This window comes from Mytilus edulis, chromosome 8 (genome assembly GCF_963676685.1).
Source record: "Mytilus edulis chromosome 8, xbMytEdul2.2, whole genome shotgun sequence".
Lineage (NCBI taxonomy): Eukaryota > Metazoa > Mollusca > Bivalvia > Mytilida > Mytilidae > Mytilus > Mytilus edulis.
The window spans coordinates 18,612,423-18,639,920 of NC_092351.1; the positions used below are offsets into that span (position 1 = coordinate 18,612,423).

The 27,498-nt window shown below is 31.8% G+C and overlaps 1 protein-coding gene across 1 annotated transcript; it reads right to left on the reverse strand.

The window, feature by feature from the left end:
• Window positions 1–15,469: 15,469 nt before the first annotated feature.
• On the reverse strand, window positions 15,470–25,290 carry LOC139484997 (gamma-aminobutyric acid type B receptor subunit 2-like). Its single transcript, XM_071269078.1, has 8 exons — window positions 25,137–25,290; window positions 24,151–24,283; window positions 23,183–23,299; window positions 21,815–21,937; window positions 20,560–20,895; window positions 18,836–18,991; window positions 17,025–17,173; window positions 15,470–16,233 (listed from the first exon to the last, which is right to left on the reverse strand). The coding sequence occupies exons 3-8, from the start codon at window positions 23,297–23,299 to the stop codon at window positions 15,546–15,548; spliced, it is 1,569 nt and encodes a 522-aa protein (XP_071125179.1). The 5' UTR covers window positions 24,151–24,283; window positions 25,137–25,290; the 3' UTR covers window positions 15,470–15,545.
• Window positions 25,291–27,498: the final 2,208 nt, after the last annotated feature.

The following is a 27,498-nucleotide window of genomic DNA, read 5'->3' on the forward strand; positions in this document are numbered from 1 at the left end:
TTTTCACTTTATATATATTGTTGTTTTCTTTTAACAAAGAAGTTCTATGTAAGTTAATGTGCAATCAGCGGGGCGTCCCCACTGAAAGCTAGCTTAGATTAGAATTTTCCAGTTAACTTTTATATCTTCCGATATCCGGGTTTAATGAGTATGTAGATATATATCTCTATATTTGCAGGTTATACAATATAGACTGGTGTTATATAAAAGCTGCTTATATTTCTATATATGAATGTTATTGTATATGGAATGGATAAATATGGTTGATATGAAGTTTATATATGTATAGTGTTCTATTCTACTCTATCTATAACATTGATGGAGAATTTTGGTTGCTATTCTTCTCATCCAGAGCTTTGCTAGTAATGAATTTGGATGTACGCCGTCAGTTCTGTATAGATTAAAGTTGTAGTATTCGTCAGTACCGCCTTTTCTTTTAGATGTTTTTCGAATGTCAAGATCAAATTTAGGTGATTTTTCTGTAGATTGATTTATTTCTTGGATGAAGGTATTTAAGAGATATAACTGGTTTTGAAGTGTTTGGTCGTCGTCACTGAAAATGTCCGGGTTTTTGTGGCCTTGAGATCTGTTCCAACGCTGAATAGAGTATGGCGGAATTTCTAAGAAGATGATTTTTGAATTTGGTTTTATTTTGGTGATGAGTTCCTTAAGTTCGATGAATTTTCTTCTTAGATATCTGACGTTTGAATCGTTTTGGTTCACAAGAGAGATGTATCTGGTAGTTCTGTTAAGTTCGGTTAAATTACAAGTTCCTAGCCAAATATAAAAAATGATGTTTTTGTGTTGATGGCAGATTGATGGTAATTCTTTTTCAGCCCAATCAATAGCTTGCTGTACTTTTTGTCCTTTTTTTGTGATGAATTTGATGTTTAGGAAATCTTCAGTTGTTATAGCTCTTTTTATGCAGTTTCCTTTACTATCCGATATAATAATGGGTTGGCTTTGGGCTGTTTTATCCTGAATATCTCTCTTATTTACTCTGAAGTATCTGCTTGACTTTATAATTTTATTCTCAGACATGTATCAATCTTTTGAGGAACAGAATACTAGGTTTTCTATCAGCTCAAAACAGGATATTAGTTGAAACACAAGTACAGTGTGTTTAAGAAAAAATTTAATTTTAACTATTTTAAGTATTTATCTATGCAGTACAAAAAATTTAAAGATAAAAGACTTTATTGGCGAAATTTAAGGTAGAAAATGGAAAGCAAAAATTTATTTAAATAATCGAAATGATTATCCAAAAGTATGAACAATTTATTTAGAAAATAAAAGGAGGAGGGGTCAAAGTTGTCGAATATGGAATGGAAAAGTTTATTTAAATAATCAAGATGATTGTACAAAAGTATGAATTTATTTAATCTATTTATTTATAAGTCACGGAAAAAACTTTGACTTACTGTATGAAAAAATAAAATTTATTTCTCAAAATTCAGAATTCAAAAATGGCGCTGAAAATTTTGATGGCCGTCCAGCAAGGCCAGCAAATTATATTAGTTCAAAAACACCGTGCAATATACAAAAATGCCTGAAATAATTATCTAAACAAGGTATAGTGACCTATAAGATTTAAATGTGAGGAAACAAGTGCAAATAAAGACTTATAAACTCTCCGTATTTGGATCTGTGATCTGTGCAAAAACTTCGTGCTGCTATACAACGTCCATTTTGTTCAGTTCAGACATTACAAACGGTATATAATAAATGTTACAATTACATTTATTAATAATGCCTTCATTAAAATATATAATACGTATAATAATTAACTACATAATATCATACAACAATCATAAAGTTGCAAATATAATAATCATAAAGACTTATGATGTCAATATTATCGATTCGTTAAAAGCTCCAAATTAACGGGAGGTAAGTCATGTTTACAATACAATATAAACAATGCTCAACTATAAATAAATATACTCTTACCACTTGTGGAGTGAGTTGTACTGATACGGTTAACGGCACATCATATAAACATCACAATCATGTGCTCTACATAATTACATTACATGGAGTCCTGAAACCAAAATACGAACATAAATACTCGGACTCTAATTATAAAATATACAACGTCACAAATATTCTTTACTCATTCATATTTGTACTTGATAAAAACTATTTACTACAAAACTATTACTTTATATAAATGGAAACACTTTTCCGTCTTTCACTTAATAAGCCGTCATTTATAAAATATAGACTATTCATGACAATAATCAAATAGTAATGTACGCAAATTAACAATACAATTCTACCGTGGCAAATAAACCGTAGATTATAAAATCATATACTTCTAGCTTAATAAAATACTATCATGTACATCTCGTGTACTTGTGTTACATACATGCGATATGAGAAGAACGTTACAAAACAAAATAGAAACTTTACTAGAATATCATTTACGTGAAAAATATAAATAATGTTAATAAAGAAGTAACTTACAGTATTCTATAATAATGTTGTCCAAAATATATAAGGTTTACAGGTAAACTATGTGGTCAAGATAAACAGACATAAATTCAATGGACTGTCATGGCTATCGTCCCGTGGAAATGTACAGGTACAAAACAAAGGAAATTAAACTTGACCGCGAAAATATTAACAGCCAATCAAATACAATGATTCAAGTAAATCCCTAATGAATATTCATACAATAACGTGAATATTACTATACATAAAAGTAAGGTTTGCAAGTAATAATTTAAACTGAATATACAATATTCAAAATATGGAATTAAGCTTTATAATAAATATAGTAATTAAATAGATGATTTTTACAATATATAAAATGATCATAAAAATCACTCTGCTACAAAATGACAAAGATAAACACCAATGTTTTAGCTTTTATAGAATACCAGACAAAATAATCATGAGCTACCAAAAGGTCTAATGATGAATATTGTGCAAGTCGGTCCGAAGAAATTTTGGACCGAATTTGTTTAATTAACTTTGAACCATCCAAGTCAACCTAGCAAGTATTCAATAAAAGTATAGGTAATGCATAAATGATTATAAACATTAAACTTTAATCAATTTAAAATGTCAAATTTTAGATAAAAGTATCCGCTGAATACTGCTGAAGTCACAAAAAAAAAACTTGACTCGTTGGACCATCTTATGTCAACCCAGACAAATATTTAAAAAAGTTTGGACTATTTAATGATTATAAACGTTTAATTAATTTTCAATGTTAAATTTTAGATAGAAGTATCATTGGAAATGTTGCTGAAGCTACAAAAAAAAACCACCATCAATGTGAATTCAAATGTCTTCCTTGGACTTTTATATATATGAAGCCAAGGTGGTCGTGTGATCTAGCGGGACGGCTACAGTACAGGTGATTTGGTGTCACGATATCTCAGTAGCATGGGTTCGAATCCCGGCGAGGCAAGAACAAAATATTTGCGAAAGCAAATTTAGTCTAAACATCAACCCAACAATGTTAGACGAGTTGTATAATATATATACAACTCGTCTAAACATCAACCCAACAATGTTAGATCTGTAAATTTGCTTTCGCAAATTTTTGGTTCTTCCCTCGCCGGGATTCGAACCCATGCTACTGTGATATCGTGACACCAAATCGCCTGCACTGCAGCCGTCCCGCTAGACCACACGACCACCTGGGCTCTCAAAAAAAGAGCTTTCGCTGGCCATGTGTTACCTTTCCACGTCAGTTTTAATATAGCGGCGTACTACAGTACATGACATATAAGGCATGAAGATGTTATTGTTACAGATCAGCTAAATTATCTATAGTAAAGGATCCTACAAATTAATGTAAGATACAGTCACAGAAAATAAAAAAAAAACGTCTAAGGAATCTGAAAATGCAGTTTCAGAGCTGTTAAAAATCCTGGATTCGATACAATAATGATTATAATAGGAGAAATAAATGTTCATGTCCGATTCCGAAATTTTTGTGCCTATTCTACTGACACTTTTAAACTTTTTGTTCTATAATGGTTATTATCCTAAAAATTGGAGTGATAGAATTGTTCTTTCGGTGCCGAAAAAGGCGATTTGTCAAACCAGAATAATTCTAGACCAATCATACTTGTCAGTATATTTTCGAAACCTATTTTCTTATATATTTAAAAAAAACCGTCTTATAACATTGGCTGAAGAGAACGAAAGCTATTAGCAAACCAGTTTGAATTTTGACCGCATAAATCAACATTTGATGCAATGTTTCTCATACTTTACAAAATATAGAAAACTTTTTCTGGGCATTGCTGACTTTTGTAACGCATTTAACAATGTAAACAGACGAATATTATGGTATAAGCTTGATAACTCTGGAATAAGTAGCAAAACAAATAATAAGATAACTGATATAGATTCTACCACTGCATCGAGTGTATAATACGATATTTATCCACTCGAGACAGTTAAATTTTCAAATTTAAAACACAAGGCTTGTTGAGCGTTTTAAATATTTAAAATTTAACTGTCGAGAGTGGATAAATATCGTATTACACGAGATTTGGTGGTAGAATCTGTTTCTCTAATGATTTTCTAAAATTATGCAGGCAAACTTATTCCTTCTTTTCCAATGATCTGCAAACTTGAAAAGATTTGTTCTTTCTATGTGACGTCATCAGGCATGGTCGCCTTTTTTCATGCCGTCACAATAGGAATTTCAGAGGAAAGCAAGAAAATTCGACGTCATAATCGGATTTTAACCAATGAAGTACTGACATCAATTTTTTTTTATAATATGGGTGCAGAAAGGGATAACTTGAATTGACGAAGAATAAGAGAAAAATTAGTAAAACACCAGAGGCACTGCAGCCACTTAATTCTTGATAAACTTAAAAAATGTTGTTCAAAATGGAACATTGAAGTGAAAAAAGATAAAAACCGAAATAATTGTATTCCGTAATGGATGGCAATAATTAATCATAGTTTGTATTACGACAAAACACGAGCTCAAAGTTTTTAAAAACTATTTTGTTCATAGGGAATTTATTTCACTAAAATGCAGAAAAATTTCATTAAACCCAAAAGAGATTAGCTCAACAAGATATTAAAGCTCTTGCGTCACTCTTTAATTCATTTAAGATGCTGTATATATATCAACTCAACAAAACTATGAAATGTTCGATAGTTTTGTTGAATCGATAGTGATCTTTGATTATGAGATATAGAGATTTCTTCATGCCAAGGACATTGAACTGGTTCATAATAAATTTTATAATGATTTGTCCAGCCTGCAGACATTAGCGTCTAATTAAGACTTTTGCCTGAATATTATTGTTCTTGGCCTCATATGTCAAAATGTTTATCACTTAATATTCAAACTTGTTCAAAAACTTTGCTATTAAAATTTTATTGTCTGTTAAATGAAAACTGCAAACTACGATCACAATTGATAAAGTAGATTATAAGGTACTATTTGTTTAATATGGTTTTTTTTCGTGTTATTATTTTGCTTTTTGTTTATATTTATAATTCATTTATATTATGTAGCTTACTATACTACATATAGTTGATGCTATAGCATTATCTTATATGCTGATTTGCCATAAACCTATTACAATCATAACATGTCAAATTTTGCCTATTTATTTAGAAGACTGTCAGTCTTTATAGGAGTGATTATCCTCAAATGAGCATTTTGTTTACTTTCTTTCGTGTTTTGAGCAAAAAATAAAGACGACAGAGACGAGCAAAATAGACTAAATGATCAGCAATACAAGATCAACAAAATACAGATTTTTGTCATGAATTATATTCTCGCCTACATAGCTGAAGAGTGCTCTTTGTTGTATATGCACATGGACCAAGGTTGGCGACACCGGCTTATTAGAGCCAGATCTAGTTTTGACATCAGACTCGGACTTCTCTTGAACTAAATTTTAATGTGCGTATTGTTATGCGTTTACTTTTCTACATTGGTTAGAGGTATATGGGGGAGGGTTGAGATCTCACAAACATGTTTAACCCCGCCGCATTTTTGCGCCTATCCCAAGTCAGGAGCCTCTGGCCTTTGTTAGTCTTGTATTATTTTAATTTTAGTTTCTTGTGTACAATTTGGAAATTAGTATGGCGTTCATTATCACTGGACTAGTATATATTTGTTTAGGGCCAGCTGAGGGACGCCTCCGGGTGCGGGAATTTCTCGCTAAATTGAAGACCTGTTGGTGACCCTCTGCTGTTGTTTTTTATTTGGTCGGGTTGTTGTCTCTTTGACACAATCCCCATTTCCATTCTCAATTTTATTGATATTGTCATTCGAAATTAACAGAAATATCTTTCTTAGTACTGCTTATTTTAATTTGTATCGAAGGTGTTTATGTTTTTATTATACTGTCAAGACTACCTAGATGTATAAAAATATATTCAAAAGTCACATGTGCCTATATGATAAATTATAATATGTACAATAACAATAATGCTATGCTAATAATCAATGCAAATACATATTAAGTTCAGGTCGAGTGCAAAATATGTACAGTAATATGCACCTATATGTACAAAATTTAAAATATTGACTCTTAAAATTCAAGAGTCTATCTAAAAATGAGTGTACTTTTCATATGCCTTCCAAATACCGTTTCGATCCCTAACATCACTGAAGAGACATTTATTGTCGAAATCCGGATCTGGTGTACTAAAAAAATATTGACACCGTATGTTTGTGGCATAACATCGTGGCCACAAGTTAAATTTTTGTTCTGTTTAGTATTAAATTTATATTAAGATCCATTTTGTTACATCTTGTGATCAATTTTATTTGGCAATCGCCAATGGTAGTCAGCAGGGTTCAAGAACACCAGTTGTTCGACCTGTTAGTCAAATGCGTTTTGTTTAAATATACTTTTTCACTTTTTTGGTCTTTTGGAAAATGTTGTTTGTGTTGTTTTTAGACCCTTCTCCAACAAAATTTAAAATATATATATATATATACAATACAGTGGTTTCAAAATAATATACCGTTGATCCAGGGACTCATGTGTTTCTTTACAAATTTAATGAACTTGCATAATCTTGTTAGCTCTGACTTTTTTTTTTTTAATTTGCTTTAGTTTATCAAATATTTTTTTTTATTTCAAGGTTAATTGACTACTGCGTTAAAAAATTAACATTCTAGCAGATCAAGAAACACGAACCCCACCAAAAACTGGGGTGATCTCAGGTTCCCGGGAGGGTAAGCAAATCCTGCTCCACATGTTGCACCTATCATGTTGCACATGTTATTACAAATCCGGTAAACGGGATTATTTCAACTTTACCGTTTGGAAGTGTTGATTAAACATTCATGAAATATGCATTTGCTTAGATTACAGATATATGTTGTCATGAGATCATATAACATTGATCATAGCATTAGTTAAGATCATAATTTGATCCTAGCATATGTTTAAATTGTGCATTGATCATATCATTTGTTTTAAAATAATTATATATCGTTAAAAGCAATTACGTTTAGTTTAGTTTTTGTTATTTGCCTTTCCAGTAAAGGGACAATAACACTTCACTAGGAAAAGCCTACACACACTGACTTGTTCGAAATTTGAATTTGAATGAAAGCCAATTACGAGTTATTTTTATTAAAAAATGACCATAATCAATAAACGAACACTAGTAATGTCTGCAAATCTTGCCACTGAACTATCGAAAATCTTTTGTGATGGCTACCGTAACATATTTTGCATTTGTTCATGCATTGATTTTCTAGATGGACTATACAAACTCATAGAGGAAACCATCTACTATATGTGTGTACATTGAACATACACGATGAAGATTTATTGCTTCACAGAACAGAATAAATGTCACAATGGCGCCTTTTATAGCACTGTATTAATGGTGGATGGTATTGGCTTTAACTCATTATTGCAGACCATTCGATGATCGATCATTCGTAAAAGTTCCAAGATGTTTATATCTAGAATGGAACTGAAAACTTATAAATGTACACATCTTCACTATACATACACCGTGCTTTTAGGAACTCTATATTTGTCTTCTTAATACATACACCATGCTTTGTATATATTTCGTTAAACAAATCTACATCACCTGTATCATCTCCAAGTAGACATAGAGACAAGACATCTCAGCATATTTTTGTAATAATCTGTTGTAAGAGATTCGGGCGTATTATTCAATTGACTGATGTGTTATCTGCATATATACGGAAATTTACAACCTCTTTGGATGTCAAATATATCTGACAGAAAGCGTTTTTTCCCGAAACTACTGAACAAATATTTGCAATATTACCTTATCCAATGTTTGATAGAGGGTCCCAAGCTGGGAATGTCTTATATACTGTATCAAAGAATTTCATGAAACGGAATCAATATCTATAAGGAGGGGGAAATCTGATATATTGTTTAGATCTGTAGAGAATACAATATCACTGAGCGACAAGTGTCTTATATTTCTAAGAAGAAGAAAAACTTGTCTGCTTCAATACTAATACTACTGTATTTGAGGTATTCAATAAATTGGTCGCCACTTTCATATGAACTGTTGTATCTTGGTGTATCGCTTTTGATATTCAAGTAATAACACCCTTTGCTTATTGTTGAAAGTCTAACAGTGACTTTATGTAGCTGTTCACAAAGGGTATGTTCCTTTGTCTTTTTCGATACTAGTAATTGTTGTAATGTTGTATTATTTGAATATATAGATTATAATTTGGGTTATAATTGTTTCGACAGCTGCATTTTATTGCTCGTTTGAGAAGTTCTTCTATTAATGATCCATAACGACTTTCAGGTGTTTGAGTTTGTTTCTGTGTCTCGTCGAGAATTTTATAGCTTAGCAGTCAGATAGCGGTCAGGCCATAGCCGTAAAATAATTATTATTGTAATTAATTTGATAGATAACGATGTCTTCTTGTTTCGACCAGTTTTGTTTACAGTGCTTGTCTTACCAAAATTATTCACTCCAACCCGTTTCCTGAGAGACAACCTTTATTCCACAAAAAAAAAACCAATACCCATAAACAGTTTTCTGTTCAAAAACATAAATAAAAACCTGTCATACAGATGTAGCTTGTTTATTGGCTAAGTTAGCTTGTGTGGTTAATGGCTTATCCTTGTGGGTGTCCAACAGTGACACAATTGTTTAATTAAACACCTGTATAAACATCTTGTTTGTGCGTTTTTAATTTTGATAGATGCTTTTTGTGGTTTTTTGTTAAATATTTGACGTTTGTTTTGAGATTGTGACACAGTGATGACTGCTGTATCCATATTTTAACTCTTTTACCTATTATGTCTGTTTTGTTCACGCATCGTTGCAAATAAAATGGAATTTGATGCGACTGTCATACAAGTGAGATGTTTAGCGCTATAAAACCAGGTTTAATCCACCATTTTCTACATTTGAAAATGTCTGTACCACGTCAGGAATATGACAGTTGTTGTCCATTCGTTTGATGTGTTTTATCATTTCATTTTGCTTAGGGACTTTCCGTTTTAAATTTTTCTTGGAGTTCAGTATTTTTGTGATTTTCCTTTTTCCTTGCACTTAGTCTTCCTTGTATCAATACATTTTAAATGAAGACAGTTTATTTGCTGTTAGAACCACACATATTCGACGTTTTATTTGTAAACCCTTTAGCTATAATCAAGAATGAATTTCTCTCCTTTTTTTGGTTTTACGGCAATACTTCAATAGAGTGGTTTTTGAAATCTTTTTTTTTCATGCATATTGAATCCATATTTCAATTTAGTTGGTACAGTTTTGATTTCTAGTATACGACTGTAAATATGCAACAGAGCGACTAGAGAATTGTACAGTAATGACAATTATAGATTATAAACATTAGTTACAATGCAGTTTCAAGAAAACCAGCGAAACTAACAAAGTGAGATAAATATTTACTCAAAAGTTCTAAAGATCTACTGCTATATTTAGATCACAATCTCTGCAAGTCTGTACGCTTTACACTACTATTTCCCATGCTTAATTGAAAGATCAACTTCACCATCTCATTAAACAGAGATTTTCTATAAAATGGGAATCGTAGATATATATATACACATTTTTTGTTTTGGGTTATAATAATACTTATTTCGTGATGAACCACACTAAATCTACCAGAAAATATACTGAAGATGATTTTATCAAAACGCTGCACTTTTTGATCGTCAATGTATTTGTCGAGTATTTCAACAGACAGTCGGTATTCAAATGGGTACTTATTGTGCACTCCTACTGGCCGATTTGTTTTTGTACTCGTATGAATCAGAATTCATTCAGAACCTTCTAAAAGACAAAAAGAAAAAAACACATGGCAAAATTCTTTAATTTTACTTTCCGATATATTGATGTTGTCCTATCACTGAATAACCCATTTGTCAGTCAATATTTACATCTAATATTTCCCAGTGAACTTGAAATTAAGGAAACTACTGATACTAGAAGTACTGCTTCGAACCTTGATCTTTTCCTCAATATTGACATAGATGGACGACTTCACCCTAAAATCTATGAAAATCGGGACGATTTCAACTTCCAACTTATCAATTTCCCATTTCTTAGCAGTAAAAAAAATCCTCTGCCCCATCGTATGGTGTTTACATATCTAAGTTGATACGTTATGCTCGTGCATTTTCACACTATACGGACGTCATGTTAAAGAGTGTGCACCTTACGCAGAAACTGCACCAACAAAGTTATGAGGAAGAAAGATTAAGAATGACACTCCGTAAATTTAATGGACACCATCACAAATTGGTTGATCCATACGATGTGTGTGTGTCTAATAAATAAGGACATTTTTACCACGTCTTAGATTGTAGTTTACTATTTACGTTGTCTGGTCTTTTAAGTTCCGAACATGACCTATTCCCATGCAAATATGACTGATTTGCTGAGTGTGAATTTGAATTGCTATAAGACGTGTCACGGTATTTGTTTATCCAAGTGAACATTCATGTATTTAGTAAATATGATGTTGTATTCGTTATTGTGATCGGATATTGTTAAATGTCTTATCGTATGTAGTTGTAATTCTAATTTGTCAATTTTCTATTTGTATGTAAAAGTAGATAATTAATCACCCAGTTCATTTATAAGATTTTAATTTAAAGCAACTATATGTACACGATTTATTTTTTTAACAGTTTGCATTAATTTAGAAGAAATACCGACATAGCTAGATAATAAAATTAATTAACTAATAAACTAACACAAATCTATACTAATATTCTTGTTGCTATCACAAAATACATCAACATAACCATAATTACAACCCTGATCTAGATTCATATCCAATTTTGAGAAATTTACCTTTGACGTTACTCTTGTGGCGTTGATCTAGTCGTGTGACGGATAGTTCGTGGTTCTGTTGTGCTGTTTTTGTGTGTTGTCCCAGATTGTTTTACGTGGTTTTTTTTTATTCTGTGGTTAGCATGTCGAAATGTACTATTGTATTGCTTATTTGTATTTCTTTGCCCTGAATGTTCTTGCATTTATTTGTACTGTGTTCTTGTCATGTAATGTTGTCATTTTAGTGTTATATATTTAACATTGCCATAAAAGCGCGAAGTTTGCCATTGGCTAGCCACAGAACCAGGTTCAACCCACAATTTTCTCTTAAAATGTCCTGTACCAAGTCAGGAAAATGGCAATTGTTATCTTAAAGTTCGTTTCTGTGTGTGTTGCATTGTCGTTTGTTTTTTGTTGCAAATCAGTGTTTCTGTTGTTTCTTTGTCTTCCTCTGATAGTTGAAGTGTTTCCCTTGGTTTTAGTTTGTAACCCAGTTTTGTTTTCTCTCAATCGTTTAATGACTTTCAAACAACGGTATACTACTATTGCCTTTATTTGATTTTAAAGTATGGCAAATTTTCAAAATGCTTATATTTTGATAAAACAAAATATAAACTAAATGACCAGCCTTCAACGTGTAATCCCCTCAAGGACTAAACTATAAGATATTAAAAGCATAACATTATCACAAAAACGAAGGTTTAAATCTTTGAGAGGCACATGCTCTTACGCAATTGTTCAAAGTATGTTTAAAATACTGAGTATTCGGTCAACTTTTTTTTAAACGTCAGTCAGAGAAAGAAAGGTAGCTACGTGAACTAGAGTTAGTACTCAACTCTAACGATATCGATCTGATATACAACACTGGCTTATGCATGCGTACATGTAAATCAAAAGTAAATACTAAAAGGAATGCGCACAGTTACTGAGTGTACTTAATGAACTGATATGAAAGCATGCTGTTCATTACAAATTTCATAACGAGGGATATCGAAACAGTGAGAAACCCAGTGGCCAGATTTATGCTTAATCGGTGAATGTTATAAAAAAATATATTTTGGGCACCAATCACAGAATCATAGGCTCATGACTAATAAAGGCAACAGTAGTATACCGCTGTTCAAACTCATAAATCCATGGACAAAAAACAAAATCGGGGTAACAAACTAAAACTGAGGGAAACGCATAAATATAAGAGGAGAACAACGACACAACACCACAATGTAACTAACACACACAGAAACGGACCAAGCATCAGACAAAATCACACGAGAATAACAAATATAACATCAAAACTAAATACATGAATTTGGGATAGACAAGTACCCTGACACGTCTTATCGCAATGTCAATTTACATGTATTGTCGAAATGCGCATCTGGTGCAAGAAAATTAGTACCGTCAATTTTATTACACTGACAAATAAGAGAAAACAAACGAAGCAACGTTAAATTGTTACACACACAGAAACGAACTATAATATAACAATAGCCATATTCCTGACTTGGTACAGGACATTTTTAAAGGAAATAATGGTGGGTTGAACCTGGTTTTGTGGCATGCCAAACCTCGCACTTTAATGGCAATGTTAAATATAACATAGAAATGACAACATAATATTACAGGACTATAATACAAATAAATAGGAAAACGTATTAGACAAAGAAACACATGATTAATGAATAACAAAAAGCATCAGGTTTAAAGTTTAATACGCCAAAAACGCGCCTCTTCCACACAAGACTCACCAGTGACGCCCAGATATAAAAGATCGAAAGCGAAAAAAAGTGCAAAGTTGTACAGCACTGAAGATCTAAGACACTTAAAGAATGAGGCGGGTTTGAACATGATTCTGATCCTTCCTAAACCTAGGGCAGTGGGGGAACAGGAAAAAATTATAACAAACATTGCACACCAGTTTGAGGGAATTTGACCCAAGCTAACAAACTAACAAAAGACACAAACAACCAATCTAAGTGTACTTGCTGAACACCAGTTCAAACACCCAATAAAACTAGCAAATAAATCATGTTTCCCCAGATATCAGTAGCAATGTGTACACATCCAACGGATGCAGTAAAAAAACACGTCATTAATATTATTACGAGAACAGAATTACCGTTTGCAATGCCATCGATAAGATGAAGGTTAAATTGTTAAAAAAAACCCATCTCAACGTTACAAAGGTTAATTCCTGCTTCTTGAATCATGTAGAAAATATTGTTATTTATTTGAACCTAAATGACAATTTTTGTACCACGAAGACCACATAAGAGTGTAATGACTTTTTGACGGAATATACTTGGTTTTCTTTTAACAATCAACTCGGTATTACCTTGAACGATTTGTAAAATGCATGTTTTTGTATTATTTCATTTGTTGTTTTGAGTTCATAAAATTTGGACTATAAACGTAAACATAGATTTGGAAAGACATCCTTGAAATGTTGCAACAGATAAAGTAGGTAACAATTTTATAAAAACCAACAATCATGAATTGGAATATATCTTGTTATCCTTTCATTAATCAACCTTGATGTGCCTACAACAATCTTTTAAATGCCTGTTCTATAATATTCCATCAGTTATTTTGAGTTCATGAAATGTGGACTATAAAAGTAAATATAGTTATAGGAAAACATCCTTGGATTGTTGCTTAGATAAGAAATGTAAAGTGATGTTTACAAACCAACTCGTAATTCAATAAAACTCATAAATTGCATTACTGATTAACGTATTTCATGCTTTTTTTTTAGTATTTTTTGTTGTTTATTTTTTTTTTTAATTTTGAATGAGATTACTCAAAATCCTAGCCTAAAAATTATCAATTCAGTTCTAATCAATGTCATCAAAAGTGAACACAATAATTTATTTTGTCACTGCTAAAAATATTAAGAACACTATAGTATACAAATGCTCGTAGGTATAACAAAAAAATCTAAAATGTTGAGATAATTAATGTCTTACAAACGTAATAACACCAAAGAGCTCTTAAATCGTTCCTCGTCTGTCGTTGTCTGTCGTCGCAAATTTACTACTAGTATTCGAATCCCTTCCTCTAAATTTGATGGGCTTAAATGAACCCAAGTTGGCAACATCCTTTGGATATTTAGTTTTTAATTTCCTCCATTTTGCATGTTTTTAATCATCCACGATTTTAGAATTTAAAAAAATGTTCAGTGTTTGTAAACATATTTTTTAAGAAACAAACAGTAATAAAAAATGATATTGAAGCACTTCACTTTTGTATATCCTTTTTTGTGGCTTATTTTACAATATTCGTTAAATTTATTACCTTTATTCTGTCCTTTTTGGCATTATTTTCAATTCTGTAAAAACATATATATATATATCTTACATCTTGTTTGTGTCTCCATGAAATACTTCATATTGTTCGTTCATTTCAGGAGTACGGCTAATACAAATGTACCACATATGCAAGTTGACTCTAGCACTAGAGGCACTGATGGGTCAGTCAGTAGTGAAGCTGCGTTTTTTTAATTGTATTCTTCAAATGTTAGACTAGTCGTTTTTTGTTTCAAGGGTTCTATTAAACTTATTTCTAAGCCATCTTTTTGTTTTCATATGGCATTACTCCACTCGATATAGGTTGGAGGCTTGCCGAACGTTTTTTTTAAATAAATAAATGCTTCGCAACTGATTTATATATAAAAAAACATTAGTTAAATTGCCTCAAAACAAATAAGGAGTATTTAGAAACAGAACGTTCTTAAATATCAGGCAAAGTTGGATGTTTTTAATTTTCTTTTTAGTCCTCTTTTAGTTATCTTTGTTATGATTTACAAATGTAAGAAAACCAAAGTGTTATCAGAGTACCTACTTTCATTGATATGTAAGTTTGAAATAGCACTAAGGGATTTATCAAATGATGTGATTGAGGATGTGACATTTTAAACAAACAAACAGTAGTATACCTCAGTTCAATAGTCAATAGTCAAAAGTTGATTAAGCGAATGCAAATACGAGTCCAAAACCAAACACGAGGGAACACACCAACTTTAAGAAGAAAACAACAGCAACATTGGACTGCAACAAAAAACAAACGCCAACATACATAGAAACGGACTATTTGATAACAACTTCCTAATTCCTGACTATTTGATAACGACTTCCATATTCCTGACTATTTGATAACAACTGTCACATTTATGACAATTACATATCATATTTTATTGTATAATTATTTAGTTAATTAATTCTATTTGTTCAATATGTTTAGGCATGAGTTTTTCGATACAAACCATAATGAATAAATTCACGATTCTAAACATTAGAAACTACGTATTCCAATTCCTCTAAATTAACTAGCTCCTCATGAATGTGCTTAATATCAGTTTGTAATTTTTGTATTCTTTTCCGTCTTTCATTTAGTAAAAGAAAACTTAACAATTCATCTTTTCTGTCAATTCGTCGAGGGGTTACTTCCCCTTTTAGCAAGTTCGTTCTGACGATTCTGCTTTCTGTATCGTCAGCAATGCAGGTCTCCATAGACATATCTGGAGAGATTGAAGTAATTTCAATAACATCTTCACTTTCTGATTCTGGAGTTAACATTATTCTCCATTTTTGTCTAGGATTCATATCATCCAAATGTGAATAACTTACAATACTAGGAACTTGAAGGTTATCCGATATGCGAATATCATTCTCTATGTTCGTTCTCTTAGGGTTTTTAATGTCTAATGTAAGTTGATTTCGTTGTTGAAGATTATTTGTATTCGGCTTCTCTCTATTATGTTTGTCGGTAATTGCTTTTCGCCAAAGTGACAATCGTCTTGCAGTTGAGGCTGCCGCGTTCTTTATGCTCATACGCAAAGGATTTCGTCTGGTAGCAAATGGCTGAACTAAAGTGCCGGAAGCAATAGTATCACAATCTGAGGAGCTACTATCTGATGAGTCGGAACCAAATCCATCAAGACTGACTTCTTCTCCGTTTACAATAATAGAACGTCTACAAAATTATACAACATGAGTTAATAATTTAACAAATCTTCTTCATTTGGTAAAATCGGTTTAATTATATAGTTTGCACGTGTTTCTTCATGTTGCTGACTGAACTAAACACAAAAAGGGGTTTATTTTATCATCAAAGACGACTGCATTTGCAAATCTTTTTATGAACACACCTAGTTTGATTTCCTTATTTCGACTTGACGATAGCAGATTAATTAGGGTGTTTAACCTTTTATTTAAAATTGGATAGGAAGGAAATTAATGTAAAAGGAGTAAGACGTGTTACTACAAAGGCAAACCTACCACATACCTTTCGAGGAACTGATCATATCATATTTATAAGAGAAGTTGTCATATTACTGTGCTCATTCAAAGATGGGAATACGAGTATTCAATAGTATATATATAATTCAAACCACAAATATCAAGTTAAGAAAGTGATTGGTAATTGTAACACTGTTTGAAGAAGAATTACAAAATGTCGGTTTTCCCCCTGCAAAATATGTTGTGCACACTGTTATGCGTTCATCTCGTTGTTAATAAAATGGAATTTGATGTGACTGTCATGCAAGAGAGGTTAAGCGCTATAAAATCAGGTTCAATCCACCATTTTCTACATTTGAAAATGCATGTACCAAGCCAGGAATGTGACAAATGCTGTCCATTCGTTTGATGTGTTTTATCGTTTCATTTTGCCATTTGATTACAGACTTTCCGTTCTGAATTTTCCTCGGAGTTCAGTATTTTTGTGATTTTATTTTTTATTATAAGAATTATGGAATTACTCACCTTCTTATTCGCCTTGTTATATCTTGGGTAGGAGATAAAGAATCAATACGAGTTTCTGGTAGGACTTTCATAAGATCGGACGTCATCTTAGGGTAAGGTTCAAGAGGTTGTTCAAGTAATCTCTCTAGCCTTGTAATCTCTTGTTCTAGCTAGCAACAATACAAAATGTTGCATAAAGTACTGTGTAAATAACATTTTCATACAAAAAAAAAATAAAAAAAATATGCGTACCAAGTTATACGTAGAATCGAAACACATATCATCATTTGCTTTTATGTTGGCAAAGTTTTTTCTTATTTTCTCAATGCTTTTGTGATATTGTCTGTTTGATTTTACATTCTACATGGACTGAATCATTATCCGTTTTAAAATAACATGTTTTTTCTTTTTCTTTTGTGTATAGCGGCAATCTGTGAGATCTTTACGAATATATATTTCTTGTGTTAACATTCTGTTTGTTATAGCAAACAAACTTTTTCTCTCGAATATTTTTAATTACCAGCACTTAATGTTTTATAGCCTACATATTTTAGAAATCCCGATTAAAATGTAAATTTTCACATATCTGCAGTCTCTTTGTCGGCTTTTGTTTTTGAAGTAAATGTTAACGTTTGATAAGAAAAGTTCTAATGAAATTACTCTATGATATTTTAAGGCGTGTAATAGATATATGATAAAATAAGATGCTTTGTATATATATGTTCCGGACCATATTAGTATTTGGACCATACGCGTATGGTCATGACTATATGCGTATACTCATATGGTCCGACCGTACGGTTATGGTCGGATCATATGAGTATATACTCGTATGGTTATTAACGGGCCGGACCATTTGAGAATTTTGACCATATAGGTATTTTTTTTTTCAAATATGCATTTCAAACGTTTCAATAATACAATAAACTTTATCTAAAAAAACAATGATGTTTACATGATAATGTATTAATTTAAAGTCTACGTTAAATTAAATATTGATGCCAAAGTTGATTTTTATCGCTTACTTCATTCTTGCATGTAGGTTTATGACGATATTTACTTCCACACGGTAACATAACTTTTTCGCATTTGCACGTCATGGTTGTCCACAATCCTTTTCAGTTACACTTTTGTTTGCAAGTGCAAACATTGCCTTTTTGCAGCTACGTGCAGTGATGCCGAGGTTTTGGGTTATTTCGATGTGTCTACGTTGTTTATGAAGCTCTAGATTTCAAATATTGTAATATGACTACAGTACACCATATTCAAAAAACAACTTAAATAAAATATGCTTCTTGCCAGTGACTTCTGGTGTAACAGTTTTTAAGAAATGTTTGGAAGTTATCTTTTCAAGTCGACATATTGCTATTTACTCGTAATTCCAAATCGGTAATGGACATCGGTATAAAATCTGTTTATTTTAGTTTTGACTAGTTAGTAAAATTAACTATGTGAAACTTCTTATTTTTGTTTAGTTAATTTCTTTTTTATAATATGATAATGAAATGACCTATATGATAGCGTATTTTTTAAGGACCGGTCATACCATATGAAGAGATTGGAAGTATTCAAAGTAAACTGTAACAGAGTGTTAATTACCCCGACCATACGCGAACGGTCGGACCATATGAGTATATATCTATATGGTCATGACCATACGCGTATGGTCAAAATACTCATGTGGTCCGGAACATATACAACAATGATATATGATTCAATCGTACTGAACTATTGACCTTCAACGTTAGCTGATGAAACTTATATTTCAATATTGTCTTATTATCAGACAAAGAAACGTAAACAAATAAAGGCAACAGTAGTTCACCACTTACTTCAACAATTTCTCTCTTATAAACTCTGTTCTGAACTTCTGCTCTGTAATATATTTCTCTTTTATCATTAACAATAAATCGTCTAGTTTTATCCTCTACTAGAATACCAGAAGAAGCTATAACTGGTGCTCCTTTTGCCATAACAATACAGTATATCTGAAGTATAACGTATTTAATTATAAATCCAGAATAAACAAAACAAAATCATAAATTCATTAAAAAGATATTATTTGTAGTTTGACTTACAATGGACATTAAACGATGATTCAAGCCACGATATTGAAAATCAAAAACTAGAACAAACTTTTGATTGTAGAACCATGAATAAGCTGTTATTTATTGCACATTTCTTTCTCATGCATAAAAGGGGAACTTAGGGGCACATTCAAAACAAGAGCAACTTGACAAATACCATCACAAACATATAATCATGTGTTATAATTAAACACTGCTAAATGAAAAAGAATCTTGGGAGAAAGGAAATGTAATGCTTTCATATGCATGACGTGTCCTTTATATCCTACATGTAAGAGTTATAAATATCCAGATGTCGTATTGGTTTTTATTTATTTCTATTTTGCAGCGTCCATTTTCTGAATGTAAGCTATACAATCCTCTGCTTAAACGAAGTCAAACATTTAGAAAACAATACCATCGCTATATTTCTATTGTAGATAGACAACATATTTTTTTAACTGTGTGTCATTCTTTATTCGGGATAGCTTGATTTGCTAAGAATCTTCTAAAGGTTGCATACAATTTAAAAAAAAAATACTTTTGAAATCATTGTTATTAAAATCATATTACAGCAGGAATACCATGCGATACAACACTGTACAAATATTTTCTCTGACCGAACATACAACTAGGCTTTTATTGTCTACTGAGAGTGTTAAGATAGACCAGTATAGTTCTGACAAAAACTTGTAGATTGTAAAAATCTTGTATTATAATTGTATATGAAGATACACCATTGCACTACAACATCAAATATAATGCTATCTCAATTGCTGTGCAAAGTGACATCGAACACTACATTGTAGAAGATTTAGCGACGAAATGTTTAGAAAATATACGTTTTATAATGTTAATAATTTTTGTGTTATAATAATGAAACAATATGAAAAAAGTAAAATATCTCAAAATATTTTTTTGTCAGTGAAATTACAACCAACGCCAACCAAACGGCATACAGAATAAAATTTGATCGGTTTGTTGTTATTTTTTGATCGACCAATGGTAACTGGTACATTATCTTTTTATACATATATATTCAGAACAATTAAACAGTCCATACAATAGGAAAAGACAAGATAGATCGATCAGGCTGAAGAGCGGGAAATTTTAAATGCCACTGGAGAATGTGAAAAAAAGAAATATTATGTTGCATTTGAAAATACATTCTGACTACCATCTATTCAATTATGGACCCTTAAAGGTGTTGTAAAAGGGTTTGTGACGTGCAAACAAATATCGCTACAAGAGGAAGCTAAATCGTATTCAACGTGTCCGTTCCAACCAGAGGTGGCTGTGTATTTCTATCTTCTGCACTGCCTAACAAATGTTATGAATGGTTTAACTGCAGGTTCTACAAATCAAAGGTATGACCATATATATTCTTGGGAAAGTGTAGTATGATCTATCATTTGTATAGAAAAATACAAAACATATAAAGTCAATCTATATTTGATTACGATGACGATTTGAATTAAAAATATCAATACCTTTGGTACAAATAAAAGACACAGTGTAACAGTTGTTGATACTAGCAAAATTGTCGACTCTATGATGTAGGACAAGGTTGGTGACTTTGATAGTATGTTTGACATTACCACAACTGTTATTGTCATTGTAACAACATTATAAACATTCATTCCAATATACTGGGAGTCGTTTAATGCTGGAATCTTCACGTTTCGTGTCTCCCATGCCATATATACGCCAAATATCAACAAGAATCCTTTAAATGCATAAAATGATCCCAACCATTTATCCATATGGACGGATTGACAGCTTGAGGACTGATATATGTACAGTATGTCTGGATCTTCTGGTGATGGCTTCAACAAAATTTGATATCATAATTACAACTTGATCCATATCTGGAACGTACGCCTTTTTTCGTATTCAATACATATCATTTATCAAGAAAAAGTCAATGTCAAAGTCAAAGATTTTAATGATATAAAATCCAAAATATCTACTTGATAACATAACACTTATTTTTCCGTAGAACTTGTTTTTGCAGCAAATATTCGATAATAATTTTTTTTCAGTGCAATTATGTTGTTTGATTACTGAAAAAAATCAAGTAAGGACTGTTTTTAGCGAGCATGTTGTAAGTGTTGCTGATATACTAAAACTGGTCTTCCAGACGGGAATCATTGCACAAGTAATGCATATGGATCAGGAGATATTTATAATGTTGATGGAACTAGAGTTCACTCTGCTACATGTACACTGACTGATGTTATATGTGAAGCAAGTCGTATGTGTAAAGCATGCTTTATAAAGGGTAATATTCACCCAAGTACGCGGCAAAACTGTATTATAGAAGTTATTATTTCTTGATATTTTGTTAAATAAATATATTTTACATATATTTTGTTAACAAAAATTATTGTATTTATGTAAGATATTCCACACCTTATGTTTTTATTTTATTGCATGTATTCTTATTTAGATAAGCCAGATAGATGGCACGCAATAGAGTATCAATAACATTTACCGTTCCAATTTGCCTGCACCAGATGCGCATTTTGTACACTTACAAATGCATACGTTTGTATATATATAATTTGTTTCAAAACAGCGATAATCATGTTTTTTTTTAATTTAAAGTGTTCATTAATCGGAGAATTCGGATGAACCTCCGCTGTGACTGTTTTTGTTTCGGTTGCCTAAAAAGGTTGCCACGTTGCTGTACCAAGTGGATGTTATAAAGATTTGTTTCAACATTGTTTTAATAAGTAAAGCTACCTCTGTTGTCAAGTTTGATATCTGTCGTTGCATAGGGTCTACACAAACCCACAACACCATCATCGCACAATCAACAAATAGCAAGGCGAATATGATTATAATCAACTGTTTGTCCTGTAACAACTGAAATAACAATATTGGACCTCACTATGACAGTGCTTTAGGTTATTGAATGAATCGTTATTTCATAAGCAAGATATATGCATTTCTGACAGACATTAGGTATGAATAAACAATATGTACAACTAGTTATTTATTGAAGAATAAAAGTGAATCATCTAGTAAAAACAGGTATGTGCTAAATACTTTAAACATGTACAAGTGAAATTGTAAGCTACTGCTCAATGATGATGACCCAACCGAAGTATTTCTGTACACAGGAAGTTGTTGAGTAGTGAATCTAAAAACAAATCACACGGCATAGGTGACTAAAATAAACCCTGAAACCAAATTTCAGAAATCATTGTATTGTAGTTCCTGAAAAAAATGTGAAGAAGACATTCATGGAACGGACGGACTGACAGATGGCCAGACAGAGGTAAAACAGTATACCCCACATTTTTAAAGCGGGGGTATAAACACATGTACTCGTACTGTGCTCAGTGGACCGTGCAATTTAGATAAAACTCTAATTTGGCATTGACACTAGAAATATCATATCATAGGGAATATGTGTACCAAGTTTTTAAGTTGATTGGACTCCAACTTCATCAGAAATTACCTGGACCTAAAACTTCAGCCTGAAGCCAGACAGGCGGACGAATGAACGAACGAAAACAAACAACCAATGTCCCTCTTCTATTGTAGGCGGGGCATAAAAAGTTTAAAAGGGTTTTAGAAGTATTTAAACGCACAAAATATAAATAATATGATTATCATTTTTAAAGCAATATTTCATGACCATAATCATCTTATACAGATATACCAAGCATTCCTGTTGAAAGTAGACTACAAAAAGTTAATTTAGATACCGAACTTGATACGTTCGCAATATGGAAATATTATATGATAATTGCACATAAGTTAAACCCGCCTTCCGGAAAAAAATATACATATAAATCAATTTCAAGTACGAAATCATAATCATTGATAAATATTCGATCGCAGGTCGTATTGTCCTAAGCTTTCGTTTTATTACGGTTTCCCTGTTTGACCCAACACCTGTCTGGTTACGTGGGATATCCTTTTTAATTTGTTATTGCATTGATTGCTAAATAGAGATTTGTCTTAACTTAGTTTATCTTCAGAATGACTTCAAAATTTCAGTTCATATTTTGCCTTTAGTCTAAATACAAACTTCTCCTTATTTCATATCTAAGAAATTGAAAGTAATAATGATCTCATGATAATTTACATAACGAAACATACTTTACTTTTAATCAATCCGCTGTGTGCCCTTGTGAATATCTGATGTACGCGATATGTTTTGGTAAACATTGATCCAAACGCTAATGAAAACCCGGCTGCAAACATGAATGAACGCATCTGAAAGTATAAATAAAGAATACATAACGATTAATCTTTATTTTGGGTTTTTGTTCCATGCGCGATCTCAATTTTGGTGGGCTGTCAGTCACTTAGAGAACCATTCGACTTGTAACACTGGCATATTTTGGGTGATTCATAAGCATTTTGAATGTATTTCATAAGTGAAGTTATTCAAATGTTTTGAGGTTACAAATCTATCTGGCGATGTTTACGGACGGATGTGTAAACGATGGTATGTTTAATAAGTAGATTAATTGGTCGTCCCACTATCTATATCACGTTGCTCAGCTATAAATATGACGCCAAATATGTTGACCTGGACATATTAGCGACGTCATAATGTTTGAACTGACATTGATAAGTTTGACCAGAATTTATCAAGTCAACTTCCGGTTGCTAGTGAATCTAAATAAACACTTCCAATAGACGCAAATACAGCCCAATTAATCGATTATCAGGTTATCTGTATATTAATATTTTAAAATACTAGCTGCTCGACATAATTTGAAGGCTTTGTAATCTCGCTGCTCTCACTCGACAAAGAGTTTCATATTGTGACTCGCAGCTGATATTTTTCAATGTTAAGATGCAGACAATCTGATTATCGGTAAATAAGAGTTTGGCCAATTTTTATATTTTGCATAAAGAAAAGCCGACAGCTGTTAATCGATTTTCAGATGTTGCAAATCGACATGTCAGTGTCAAACCAAAGTAAACAAACAATAACTGAGGGGAGTACATGAACTCCATAAAGAGAGAGACCGTTTTGAAACGCGCGTCTGGCGTAAATACAAATGAGTTTATTTGAATAAAATAATTATAAATAATATAATTTAAAGTGGTTTTACCGTGCAGAAAACAGGATAATTTTTCTGTTGCAGGCGGTTATCATCAAGACCTAATAGTAAAATCCCACTATACACCAAAATACATCCAAACACGGCAAGGTTATTCAGTTTAGGACTGGAAAGTTTGATGTACCTGAAATGTCATATAGAAACATCGCCTTATTTTAAAAAATCAAATCATGCAGTAATTATTTTATATGCAATTCAAATATGACGTGCTTCATTCGCTTTATGAATGAACCCATGCTCTAAATACAATAAAATTTGTTTGCACATGCGTATATTGACTACTACAGAATAATGAGTTTTACTATATTTGATTAACCTTAAACATTTCCAATCTCTTTTAATTTTAAAAGAATGCACATGTTATTACTAATTCATTTAATATGACTGTAACGTGTTGCAATTCGAAATTGACTTATTTGACCTAGATAAGACAACCGTTCATGCTGTCTGTTCATAACTCCTCCCTCTGAAAAATCACATATATATAGCAAGTCGTTTGCTTGTTTACAAACAAAAAAGGGAGGTTCATGGAAGAACCTATACAAACGATCTACACCTATACACATCGAAAAAGCAAAGTATGAGCTCAGAAATAATTGATGCAAGCTATACCTTTTTTTAGTTTAAACATGGGTAGGCATTATATTCGTGTTATTTTAGCCCTCACTAACGCTCGGGAAAAAATAATCACGATTAAAATCCTTACCCATGTTAAAACTACAGTATAGCTTGCATCAATTATTTCTGAGCTCATACTTTGCTTTATATCATTTCAAGTATAATGCAATAATGATAATAATGTTAACCACATTAAAGTCCCATTACTCCAGTACATCAATGTACAATACTCAATTTAATTTTTACCATTACATCAACCAAACACATGTTTCCATATGATTCTTTGGCCAAATAAAAGTTCTATTAAAAATAAAAAATAAATACAATGAAATCGTTAAGCTCGTTAATCATGGTAATACCTTAGTTTACGGTAATGATAGTTGAACCGCAGAAAACAAACGGAAGAGATAATTCCTGTCAGCGAGACACATACTATGGCGTAAAATGCATGATCATTTATCCCTCTCTGTCGAATGATGAACAGAACTTTATCTCTAGGAAATCTGTTTCCTGTAAAAAATGGAAATCAAGTACATGCGCACTTTTCATATTTGTCAGATAAAGTTTTTACGTCCGCTCACGTTATAACATTTGTAAATCAATCATTCAGTGTTTGTTTTTTGTTTGCCTTTTAGGACATTTTATTTATAGTTTTTCTATAAGTGTGATTCTGAACTAAGTAATGACAATAATAATAAACGGAGAGGTAACAAGAATTGCTTTAAGAAAATACTTTATATTCAACAATTGTCTGGTAACTTGAGATCTAAGACCGGTAATTCTTCAAACAAGAAGTGGTCGCTTGGAATGTTGGTTTCATGTAGTGTCGATTTTCCCTTAACATCGATATTTTCACAAACCTTGTTCTCTAATGTATTGTAGTGGATTTGAAAAATGAGATTCAATAAACACAAGTACTTAAAACGCAAATTTGCATAATATTTTTATAATTTACAGGATATTACATTACCTTTCCACAGAATATTGTCGCATAGGGAACAATTGAAATTCAAAATTCGATTTTCAGGGTCGTACATAGCAACTGTTTTCATTCTACCGCCTACAACAAAAAAAAAAGAATATCAGTATGGACAAAATAATGGATTATCAATCATCATTGTTTAGTTGTTCATTGATAAAAGTTATAAACGGATATTTTTGTATAGAAAAGTAAAGTCTAAATAATTTCACAAGTGTTAATACTTTGATGTAGATCGAAAGCTTCATAAAAAAAAACCATGACGATATTGAAATGGAACGAATACCTTGATTTTGTGAGACAACCGATATTCCTCTTCTATCTGGGCCTTGAAATGATATTGGTCCCTGCAATCAAAATAAACAAAATGTATCTATAGTTCTCTTTTAAAGGACGATATTTCTCAAATAATTAAGTGGTAACATAATTAGAGTTTCATTCTTAATTTTAAGAGAGAATATATATACAATAACACATTACAGTTTGACTCGATTTCCACGGAGTTGTACAGTTATAGACTCTATTTCTATAAAGCAGTACATGCCCCAATCACAAGCAGTATCATCAGCATTATTTCAAACCATTACATTATTGCAACGCTTCTCAAGTCCACTTTAAATATAGAAAGGTAAACAATGAGAACTGCCGTTATTACTTTACGTTTCATACAAAATTTTATAAATGTAAATTACGATTGTATTATTTTCTATAAAATTTCAGCATGAAACGAAATTGTACTTAAACGTTCTCCGTCGTTTGTCTAAACAACCTTCCTGAATCTAATTCTGTAATACCCGTCAACAGATCAAATATTCCAAACTAATTCCGCCCACTCGTTTGTCTTGCTTCAGAATGATCTTTATTATTTAGTGATGAAAAACAAGATAAATCAGAGACTAAGAATCAAAAGTGTCACAGATTATTTATGGTTGCTTACATCTAATTGAGTAGACAAACAATAATGTAACCATTAAACAGAAGTAATATCTATCGGGGCAAAGTGGATTGTATGGAACACTATTAATCATTTCAGTTGTCAATATATTTTATGTATAACACTTCGATGTTATCAAAGGGAGACAAATGTGGTTTGCTATGATCATCACAGCTAATGAAGTAGAAATTGTATGCCACTTTGTGGTGATGTATCGTTGATTGATAGATATTTTGTCTGTAAAATTTGAAGTTTTATACTTGTTGATTCTTCAAACTGCATTCATAAATATTACAAGATAATATCAGTTGTAATGTTGAATATATCATTTTTTAATTTAGTCTTTTGATGCCATTTATTTATCGACCCATTGAATCCGTATTCCGTTCCATTATTATAGTTGTTTTATGTGAGATTTTAATTAAATCTGTACACGCTTACATAACCCTTCAATCTGAACTGTATTATAATGTCGAGGGTAACATTATATGATTTTGTTTTGCTTTTTTTTTATTATGCGAAAATCCTAATCTTTTTCATTTACAACTTCTAGGGTAGTACAGCTAAGGACTATAAGTTCAAGCAATCCCATCGACACAGTAGTGTTATGATTGAGATACCACATTTCAGTTGGTAAATTGCTCTTCAAAACGAATGGTCTTGACTTAATATAATGGAGATTTATGTCAGTACATTTTTCATGTTATAATTTCATTTGTAAAAAACGGACTTTTTTGCCGTAATTTTTCTAAAACGATGCAAAACAAGAAAGATATATTGGCCATTAACCAAATACAAACTCATTGAC